The sequence below is a fragment of the Doryrhamphus excisus genome, linkage group LG5, assembly GCF_037039965.1.
Source record: "Doryrhamphus excisus strain RoL-2023G ecotype Guam linkage group LG5, RoL_Dexc_Guam_v1.1, whole genome shotgun sequence".
Lineage (NCBI taxonomy): Eukaryota > Metazoa > Chordata > Actinopteri > Syngnathiformes > Syngnathidae > Doryrhamphus > Doryrhamphus excisus.
In genome coordinates, this window is record NC_136361.1 from 16478223 (window position 1) to 16489712 (window position 11490).

At 42.0% G+C, this 11490-nt stretch overlaps 2 protein-coding genes across 2 annotated transcripts; one reads left to right on the plus strand and one right to left on the minus strand.

Annotated features, from left to right (window-relative positions):
• Window positions 1-775: 775 nt before the first annotated feature.
• On the plus strand, window positions 776-2295 carry LOC131105735 (trypsin-2). Its single transcript, XM_058054146.2, has 6 exons — window positions 776-923; window positions 1170-1320; window positions 1391-1641; window positions 1768-1904; window positions 1991-2092; window positions 2172-2295. Exons 1-6 carry the CDS (start codon window positions 884-886, stop codon window positions 2217-2219), a joined length of 729 nt encoding a protein of 242 aa, XP_057910129.2. The 5' UTR covers window positions 776-883; the 3' UTR covers window positions 2220-2295.
• Window positions 2296-3051: 756 nt separating this feature from the next.
• On the minus strand, window positions 3052-9053 carry cblc (Cbl proto-oncogene C). The gene is made up of 10 exons (XM_078790794.1): window positions 8397-9053; window positions 7386-7532; window positions 7145-7301; window positions 6663-6784; window positions 6455-6592; window positions 6287-6374; window positions 5125-5256; window positions 4898-5029; window positions 3557-3647; window positions 3052-3435 (listed from the first exon to the last, which is right to left on the minus strand). Exons 1-9 carry the CDS (start codon window positions 8753-8755, stop codon window positions 3618-3620), a joined length of 1305 nt encoding a protein of 434 aa, XP_078646920.1. The 5' UTR covers window positions 8756-9053; the 3' UTR covers window positions 3052-3435; window positions 3557-3617.
• Between the last annotated feature and the right edge of the window lie 2437 nt (window positions 9054-11490).

The window sequence follows — 11490 nt, forward strand, 5'->3', positions numbered from 1 at the left end:
AGCACCACCTGTTGAGATATCAAACAGATGATACGAATATGCCTGTGGTTTGACCAATCACAAACACTTGCATAAACCTTGAACAACAACTCTGTTCCTTCTGCTTAGATCTGGAAACAAGTCTAGAAATCTTAATTTTAGAAAAGGAAATGAAAATTGTTGATGAAGTTGCGAATAAATATTAATTTTTGTAGAGTTAAGAGAGAGAAGATTGGAGTCAATCTTGACTCAAATTCATTCATTCATTCATTTTCTACCGCTTATCCTCATGATGCTGTGATGCTGGAGCCTATCCCAGTTGTCTTCGGGCGTGAGGCGGGGGTACACCCTGGACTGGTTGCCAGCCGATCACAGGGCACATATAGACAAACAACCATTCACACTCACATTCATACCTATGGACAATTTGGAGTCGCTAATTAACCTAGCATGTTTTTGGAATGTGGGTGCATATTCAGTTAACCGTAATAAAATACGTCACAAGAAAAACAACAATGGACCTAAAACAGAGCCTTGGGGTACTCCTGAGTTGTACCTGACCAACAGCAATGTCAGATTTTAGAAAGGCGATTTATAGTAACACGGATATGGGAGAAGTTGACAACAGAAACCACAATGATTTTGAATTGAACCCTGGTCTCCTATCTGTGAGGTCTGCGCGCTAACCACTAGACCACCGTGCCGATGACTCAAATTGTTTCATAAAAACCGATAGAAAGCAAACACAAATAACTTGTGAATCGTCTCCTAACATCCTCCTCCGGCGATTGGCTCTCCACTGACCAATGAGGATGGGCCACGGAGGAGGGCGGTGCCCCTCTTCTGCAGATATAAAACGTACCTTCAGCTAAGGTCCTCTCATCGACACGATCACTCAGCAACCATGAGGTCTCTGGTCTTCGTTCTGCTCATCGGAGCTGCTTGTGAGTGCGACACAAATCTTGGTTTTGAATCAACTGAGCAGAATATGAGAGATATGCGTAATTAATCTGTTGGACGGATCGATCAGTAGGCTATGGAAAATTGACTATTTTTTCCGAGTGATATCGCTCATCGATTAAATTTCTGCCCATCCCAACGCAATCGTTTTCAACAAGTAACCATCCCAATATGTGATTCCAGTTGTCGGAAAGACTGGACTTGGTTTATTATTGGTTGTTGTCTTCTAGTCGCCACGGAGGACGACAAGATCGTCGGAGGGTATGAGTGCAAGCCCTACTCCCAGCCCCATCAGGTGTCTCTGAACTCCGGCTACCACTTCTGCGGAGGTTCCCTCGTCAACGAGAACTGGGTGGTGTCTGCCGCTCACTGCTACAAGTCGTACGTAACCTACCGATTCCATAACCGCACCTTTATAGAAAGTCTTTTAAACGATGAAACCGTCTTCCAGCCGCGTGGAGGTGCGTCTCGGAGAGCACAACATCAAGGTCACCGAGGGAAAGGAGCAGTTCATCAGGTCCTCCCGCGTCATCCGCCACCCCAACTACAGCTCTTACAACATCGACAATGACATCATGCTGATCAAGCTCAGCAAGCCCGCCACCCTCAACCAATTTGTTCAGCCCGTGGCCTTGCCCACTAGCTGCGCCCCCGCCGGCACCATGTGCAAAGTCTCCGGATGGGGCAACACCATGAGCTCCAGTGAGTCGACGCCGAATTCGGTCACGTGAAACTAGCCTAGTTTGGAATAAGATTCCAATCAATTCTAAGTCAGTTGTATCCGAGGTTAAGCCTTCAGTACTGATGTTTTCTCTTCCGGGTTTCTAGCCGCTGACAAGAACAAACTGCAGTGCCTGGACATCCCTATCCTGTCCGAGCGGGACTGTGACAACTCCTACCCCGGCATGATCACCGATTCCATGTTCTGCGCCGGTTATCTGGAGGGTGGCAAGGACTCCTGCCAGGTAACAGAACTTCTCAGACATATTGAACCGTTTTGAAATAACCGTGAAAAGTCTAGGTTTAACGATTTGTATCGTCATCCTATCAGGGCGACTCTGGTGGCCCCGTGGTGTGCAATGGCGAGCTGCAGGGTGTTGTGTCCTGGGGATACGGATGTGCTGAGAGGGACCACCCTGGTGTCTACGCCAAGGTAAAAAATGACCACTGCCATCCAACACGACTTGACTGTTATTGTCCAAAATTAAACTCCTTCCTGTCCTTAATTTTAGGTCTGCATCTTCAACGATTGGCTGGAGCGCACCATGGCCAACTACTAAGTCATCCAAGACATTCAGTCTTGTACTTGATCTTCCATCTGTAGTGCTGAAGAAAATAAATAATGATTGAAACATATACTTTGGTCCTGTGAAACTGTCACACGGCAAGGAAACTTATACTTTTTTATTGTTGGGCTGTTGCATCGTCACATGATACTGAAATCAGTGGGCGTGGATGGGAATATAAAATAGCAGGTTAATTATCTTCATATGTTCGTTTTGATTGGATATGATATATAAAGTCATGTTAACATTCAATGTAAATATGTATATCAGTATTCTTTTTCTTTTTATATGCAAACCTACTTACAATTGTTATACTTGTAACAGAGAGTATTACAATTCCTAGTGTGGTAACACACACGGCCAATAAAGCTAATTCCGATATCTTTAATTATAATTAGGGCTGTTAAAGTTAAAGACATGTGTTAACAGAAGTTCTCTTTATCGGCGCCAAATTTTTTGATGCGTGAACGAGTTTAAGAGCTAATAATAGTAATTCAAAAATATGCTTGCTGACTGTATTTAAAAAGAAATAGGTTAAAGTTCCCAAATTGATATCTCTTTACATAAAATTTTATGTAATTATCGTTTTAGTTGAACTTCGAATCGTTTACCACAAAGATATTTCCCCTACTTATTATAAAAACTTGTTTCCATCTGCGATTAAATGTGATTAATTATGAGTTAACTGTGGACAAAATGCGATTAATCATTATCAAATATTTTTAATAAATTATTTAATATTTTAATCGATTGACAGCCCCGATTATAATATCACTGTAATAAGCCAGTATAAAAAAAATACAATATTTATATTTACGTACTCCCACTTGGTCGACACAAATTGTTTGGACACGCCCACCATTCCGCTGGCTTTGCTATAGCTAGGTTTTATATTGCTACCCAGTCTGCCTTATCAAATAAAGCACAGAAAATGATACTTAATATATTTTAATATTTCAATTGTATGTGCTTTTACTGACTTCTTTCATCAGCCATCGAAGCACAAATTATTTTTACTACATTGCAGGAAAATTATCATTTAAATACAATTTTTTTGCATTATTTATTCAGCGTTGAAATATATGACATAATATATATACTGTACATGAATTGGGTATACTGTAGTATTGGTTACATCTGCAAAATGTATCACATCCATTAGAAGAACTTTGACTCGTTGATGTCTTGAGATCGGATTAAGTCTCTGCACCTACAAACAGAAACTGACAGTTAATAACCCTTAATTAAAACTTTAATTATACTATTTGTGTCCATAAGCAGAAATACCATGCTTATAATTAAATGTATCTTTTCTGAAGCCAACAACGTACCTTTTGGAATGCAGATGAGGAAGACGCCATGGGCGGTCCCAGTCACCCGGAGACATTCTCATCATTGCTGAGTGACCCCACCCACTTGCATCTACCAGGTAACACACAAGCATTCATTATTCCTGCTTTGATACGATACTATCCATAGCCATAACTATGGTAATGGTAATGGTTTTATTTCATTTGAACATGCATCAGATTACAATTGAATGCATCACATAATCAGTTCACAGTTCCACATGTCCAAAAGGAGTAGGAAGAAGCAAAGCTTATTAAATCCTACCCCTCCATCTGGTACTTTTACAATCAGTAACTGTTACATTTGTTCACTTCCTGCTTTCCTAATTTATTTTTTTTTTCTTTTTTTAATTTTTTTTAATTTTTTATTTTTTTTCCAATTCCTATTCCTTTTCCTTTTCCTTTTCCTTTTCCTTTTCCTTTTCCTTTTCCTTTTCCTTTTCCTATTCCTATTCCTATTCCTATTCCTATTCCTATTCCTTTTCCTTTTCCTTTTCCTTTTCCTTTTCCTTTTCCTTTTCCTTTTCCTTTTCCTATTCCTATTCCTATTCCTATTCCTATTCCTTTTCCTTTTCCTTTTCCTTTTCCTATTCCTATTCCTATTCCTATTCCTTTTCCTTTTCCTTTTCCTTTTCCTTTTCCTTTTCCTTTTCCTATTCCTATTCCTATTCCTATTCCTATTCCTATTCCTATTCCTATTCCTTTTCCTTTTCCTTTTCCTTTTCCTTTTCCTTTTCCTTTTCCTTTTCCTTTTCCTTTTCCTATTCCTATTCCTATTCCTATTCCTATTCCTATTCCTTTTCCTTTTCCTTTTCCTTTTCCTTTTCCTTTTCCTTTTCCTTTTCCTTTTCCTTTTCCTTTTCCTTTTCCTATTCCTATTCCTATTCCTTTTCCTTTTCCTTTTCCTTTTCCTTTTCCTTTTCCTTTTCCTATTCCTTTTCCTATTCCTATTCCTATTCCTATTCCTATTCCTATTCCTATTCCTATTCCTATTCCTATTCCTATTCCTATTCCTATTCCTTTTCCTTTTCCTTTTCCTTTTCCTTTTCCTTTTCCTATTCCTATTCCTATTCCTATTCCTATTCCTATTCCTATTCCTATTCCTATTCCTATTCCTATTCCTATTCCTATTCCTTTTCCTTTTCCTTTTCCTTTTCCTTTTCCTTTTCCTATTACAAGTCCTATTACAAGTCCTAGTCGTATTACAAGATCTATTACAAGTCCTAGTCCTATTACAAGATCTATTCCTATTACAAGTCCTAGTCCTATTCTTATTCCTGTTAGGGTTAGGGGACCCAAAATGTTTAAATGCCACATACAAACCTTCCTCATCTCAGCAATGTCCTCACGGTCCTTTTCTTCGTCCTTGTGTTCAAGTACGTATGGCTCGATGTCAACAGGTTGGGTGCCTCTGATGTCGCAGCGGCAATATGGACACGTGTGTCCTGCTGACTTCTGCTGGATGCCATGTTGTGAAAGGAACAGACGGTAATACTGGTGGGCGTATGGGACAGGAAGTGGGGACCGATTGACTGAATGCATGCTCATACCAGCCAGTTGCTAAGGCAGCGCTGGCACAGCAGATGACCACAAGGCTGAATGCGAGTGTCTTTGTCCTTCTCCGCGCAGATCTTACACAGCTGGAAGGAGGTGCCCACCTCACAGTAAAGATCGTACTGCTCCTAGTCAACGTTACAGCACAACAAGATGGAGTTGACCGAGTGCTGACACGTAACGTAACATGTAAACATGAGATTAGCATCTCTAAGCAGTGACTTACCAGAGGCTCAAACCTTTAAAGTCAAGTCTCATCAAGTCTGAAGTCTTGACATTTTCGATTCCTTAGTCATAAGTAGGGATGTCCGATATTGGCTTTTTTTTTTGTGCCGAAAACCAATATGTTGATATTGTCCAACTCGAAATTTCCAATACCGATATCCACTAAGGATGTCCGATATTGGCTTTTTTGCCGAAAACCGATATGTCGATATTGTCCAACTCTCAAGTTCCGATACCGATATTCACTAGGGATGTCCGATATTGGCTTTTTTTTTGTCGAAAACCGATATGTCGATATTGTCCAACTCTCAATTTACGATACCGATATTCACTAGGGATGTCCGATATTGGCTTTTTTTTTTGCCAAAAACCGATATGTTGATATTGTCCAACTCGAAATTTCCAATACCGATATCCACTAAGGATATCCGATATTGGCTTTTTTGCCAAAAACCGATATGTCGATATTGTCCAACTCTCAATTTCCAATACCGATATCCACTAGGGATGTCCGATATTGTCCTTTTTTGGTGAAAACCGATATGTTGATATTGTCCAACTCTCAATTTCCGACACCAATATCCACTAGGGATGTCCGATATTGGCTTTTTTTTTCTAAAATCAATAGCATCCTTGATACCGACTAACGGTATTGTCCAAAAATCCTAAGAGTGGAAGTGAAAGTGAAAGCCATACTGGTTCAAACATTGACTTCTACTTTCCTCTTTCATCACACATCTTGAATTAGACATTAGACAACTCAGCTCTGAACATCACTTCCTGTCCCCCCGCCACTCAGCTCCTTTAAGGAACACATTTATAGCAACACACAAGCACCAATCTGAATATAAAGGTGTCTTTAAGAATGCTCCTTCATGGCTAGCTAATCGTGATGAAGGAAGCGTTAATGTACGGTATATAAAATCCACCTACTTGTGTGACCTTGACTTTGCCCTTGTGGCCTGGTTCATGCAGGATGGTTAGGTCAGGGTTCACTTTTTGACCATCAGGGTACAAATAGCTGGGAAACATAAACACACACACTGTACTCAGAGAAACACACTAAATAACACACACACGCAAAACTACAAAAAAACCAACCAGCCGTCGTTGAAGCCGCGAAGGAGCGCTTGGGCGAGAGGCGTGTTGTGGGGGATGGATTGCACGATGGAGCCTTCGCTAGTCACGTGACCTATAGCCCACTGGCCCATTCTGGTACAGCTCAGACGGAAGATGTAGCTGAGGAAAAGGTCAAGGTTCAATATATACATAAATACCAAAAGGGAAGTCGTGTCGTCCTGGTGGTCACCTTCCGGGTTTGTGCAGGTAGTTCTCCAGGCGAGCTACAGCCTGGTCGTAAGTCAGGAAGGCCATGTAGCCTGGATGGCTCACTGCTAGCTGGTTCCAGTTCCTCAACAGGGAGCTCCAGGGCTAAAGGATGGACAGGAGAGGAGATGTCAGTGGTTAACTTCAGCTAGAAGACCAGGGTTCAATTCCACCCTCGGCTATCTCTGTGTGGAGTTTGCATGTTCTCCCCGTGCATGCGTGGGTTTTCTCCGGGTACTCCGGTTTCCTCCCACATTCCAAAAACATGCTAGGTTAATTGGTGACTCCAAATTGTCCATAGGTATGAATGTGAGTGTGAATGGTTGTTTGTCTATATGTGCCCTGTGATTGGCTGGCGAGCAGTCCAGAGTGTACCCCGCCTCTTGCCCAAAGACAACCCCCGCGACCCTCGATGAATGAATGAATTTTTTGTTATTGTGCATGTATATGAAAGATGAATATTACCTGAAAGAGCCTGGTGAAGATGTCAAATTCAAAGACGGAGATGTGGTCGTTGCAGGTGAGATCCATGGTGGACTTCAGCGCCATGGACTCCATCCCCTCCTCAAAGGAGTGTGCTCCCCTCAGCTGTTCTGCAAAGATACTCCACCCCACGATGGACCTGTAAGTACACAACATCGGGGGGGGGGGGGGGGGGGGGGTCACAAAAAGCTACCCGTGCAGAAAAAAAACAAAACTGTCTCACTTGTTGCCAAAAGTTGACCTCCAAAACCCCTGTGCTTCTTCTTTCATGAACTTGAAGGTGTCACCGTGGTACTGGTCTTCGGGGAAAATGGCCTTTAGTTCCCATAGCATATGACTGAAGAGCAAGGACATCTTGGTCAAGTTCCTTCTGAGAAAGAAACAAAGAACAAAAACAAAAATTCTCAGATTGCCTGACAAACAATACAGTGGGGGGGGCGTTTGCTGCTTGTTCATTTCTACTGAAACCACAATGTTTTCCATTGTGACATAACGACCTCTGGGGGGGGGGGGGGTGTTCAGAGTCTTCAGAGTTTGCTCAGTTTGTACTGGCACTTTAAGAAAATATACTATATCACTGATTGATTGATATAATATGTCAAGATAATTTAAAAAATATATTTAATTTGTAAAATAATATTATTTTTATATTTTGTATGCATTCATTGGATTTTTTTAAATATAATTTTTATTTTTATAAAAAAAAATGTTTAATTTTTAAAAATATTTTAATTATAATTGATTTACATAAGATAGTAGGGGCTGCACGGCGGTCGAGTGGTTAGCGCGCAGACCTCACAGCTAGGAGACCAGGGTTCAATTCCACCCTCGGCCATCTCTGTGTGGAGTTTGCATGTTCTCCCCGTGCATGTGTGGGTTTTCTCCGGGTACTCCGGTTTCCTCCCACATTCCAAAAACATGCTAGGTTAATTGGCGACTCCAAATTGTCCATAGGTATGAATGTGAGTGTGAATGGTTGTTTGTCTATATGTGCCCTGTGATTGGCTGGCGACCAGTCCAGGGTGTACCCCGCCTCTTGCCCGAAGACCGCTGGGATAGGCTCCAGCAACCCCCGCGACCTCGTGAGCTATAGTAACTGTAGCTGCACGGTGCATCAGTGGTTAGCATCTTGGGATAGGCTCCAGCATACATAATGCGTATAAGCGGCATAAAAAATGCATGTAATTGTGATTATAACCAAATTACTAATGACCAAAATTGCTGTGCTTGTTACCTGCATCTTGACGCCTCATCAAACATCTTCTCTCTCCCTTCTTTAAACAGCATCAGTGCCCTGTCTGTCTTATCCAGCAGGTTCCTCACATGGACCCTCAAATACGTGGCCTCCTCTCCGCCAGGAACCCGGCCCATCGCCAGTCCGAGGCCTCTGTAGGGCTCCCAGACCCGTCTGAGCAAAGACGCTGTATCCGGTACCAGTTCGGGGAGGTACGGCGGACTGGTCCTGAGACCCAGTCGGGGGTCCGCGCACAACTCATGGAGCTTGTCCAGCTTTATGAGAGCTTTGTTGACCAGGCGATGGTCTCCACAGGTAGGACGCTGGGACTTGTCGTCTTCTGAGCTGGCCGTGGCCATGATGATGCTTCTTTGGGGTGTTTGATATGATCCTTGTGATGCTGAATGTGAGTCGAGTAGTTTTTTTTTCCAATCAGACTTGCAACCACATTTCACAACTTAAGAGGGTGGTCAAAACAAACCACATAATTCGATAAACAATGACAAAAATAATGCTAAAAATGCTAATCAAAAATTGTGAATATCTAATTATAATATGGTGAGTGTGAATGGTTGTTTGTGTATATGTGCCCTGTGATTGGCTGGCGACCAGTCCAGGGTGTACCCTGCCTCTCGCCCAAAAGACAGCTGGGATAGGCTCCAGCACCCCCCGCGACCCTCGTGAAGAAAAGCGGTAGAAAATGAATGAATGAATAATTATAATATGCTAATGTATATTCAAGCTAAATGTTTTCCAATAATTAGCATATTAAACCCTTGTTATGATCTCATTTCTACCAGTCAGTAGTCAAGTATTGCATCAATACGCAGAAGCTCAGTTGTCATACTCACAACACGTTTCCATGCCATTGGCCAAAATTTTTGCCCTTCTTATCTGTTCCCTATGAGCGTATGTGTGTGTGTGTGTGTGTGTGTGTGCGTGATCCGAGCTACTGGCTGTCTTCTTGCAGCCCGACAAACTGGTTTGGTTTCTTTGCTGCTACGAGGCAAACAAGAAGCGTGCACTGAAACGAGGGGAAGGGCTGAATAATAACCATGGACTGAAAATGAAAGCAAGTCAAACTAACACAGGATGTTTATGGCGCTGGAAATCAAAGTCCAGTCGTTAGTTAGAAACCAGTAAACAATAGTACGACAAAATACATCCCAATTTCTTTATCTGTTCATCTGTTTATCAGTTTAATGTTTTACCCAACACGAACACACAACTCTATGAAGGTCACTTTAGGTCACAACTTTAGGTACGCCTGCACAATATAAGGACAGGAGCTCATTCATTCATTTTCTATATAGACAAACAACCATTCACACTCACATTCATACCTATGGACAATTTGGAGTCGCCATTTAACCTAGCATGTTTTTGGAATGTGGGAGGAAACCGGAGTACCCGGAGAAAACCCACGCATGCACGGGGAGAACATGCAAACTCCACACAGAGATGGCCGAGGGTGGAATTGAACCCAGGTCTCCTAGCTGTGAGATTTGCATGCTAACCACATGACCGCCGTGCAGCCAGGACAGGAACTTTTTCAAAAATTCTATATATAGTAATATATGTATAATATACTGTATACTGTACATATATTGTACTATAGTTTAGAACGACCTGCATATTTGCAATCTTACCACAAGAGGGCGTCATTGATTTTGTGACAAACAAATCCCTAAAAGTTGAATGTAGTTTGGTTGATTTTTGACCTCTGCTACCTCAGCTATATTATGCACGGCATCATTTCACGTTAAATTGTGTTCTTGCTATGATTTCGGACATGGAAGTCAAAAAAATATTTAAATTGTGAACTATTAAGATATGAAGAAGAATGAGCTTTATTACTGACAAATGTGGCTGACACAAACAAGGAATAATCCATCCATCCGCAGGTATGCTGGAGCCTATCCCAGATGACTTTGGGGGAGAGGCGGGGTACACCCTCGACATGTCTCCAGCCTTTGACTTGATTGAGTTCTGACTATATGTTTACTATATGCACACTAGTTTAAGTCCACTTGGAATAATTTGTCTTAATTAAGTGTCATACAATCTGCTCTATGCGCTTGGGTATTTTTTTTCAGGAGCACTTTTAAACATCCACACTCCCGAGTGCTCACGAGGACTTCTGGACTACTGCCGAACCCCACATTTTTTGTGCTGAGGAGTTCATAATTAATAAATAATGCCTTTGTATAGCTATCTAGAAAAGTGGTTCGGAGCTACTGGTAGCTCATGAACTTCTAACAATCTTAGCACAACATTGGTAGTGAAAATGTAGTCATTAGACATTATTTGTAGTAGAAAAAGGCTATTAGCAATGAGCTTGTAATTTGCATGCATGCAGTTAAGATGCTCCCTGTATGCACACTATGTAATGCTACACCGACAATAACAAAATAAACACAGTTAGGACACGGATAAATTGTTACTTACAGCTTGCGCTTCTGGGAGACCAGGGTTCAATTCCACCCTTGGCCATCTCTGCGTGGAGTTTGCATGTTCTCCCCGTGCATGTGTGGGTTTTCTTCGGGTACTCCGGTTTCCTCCCACATTCCAAAAACATGCTAGGTTAATTGGCGACTCCAAATTGTCCATAGGTATGAATGTGAGTGTGAATGGTTGTTTGTCTATATGTGCCCTGTGATTGGCTGGCGACCAGTCCAGGGTGTACCCCGCCTCTTGCCCGAAGACAGCTGGGATAGGCTCCAGCACCCCCCACGACCCTCGTGAGGAAAAGCGGTAGAAAATGAATGAATGAATGAACATAATAGGTCCCCTTTCAAATTTAGCAGTTGGGGTCTACCAGTTTTCTACCACAAGGGGGCCTCATTTCATTGTATTGTGACAGAACGTGCTCAATTGACCCCTGCTGCCATTACCAATCATGTTGACCCATTTTCATATAAATGTATACATTCATGTACTAAACAATCAGCATTATGCAGTAAATTCTGTTTTATGTTTGTCTTGTCCAGTCAGGGAGACGCCGCCATGGCTGACAACGTTTTTTGTTATGCTGTCAGGATGTTTTAGGGACTTTAGACAGCAAACGTTGATGCTTGATGACTTACACCACACT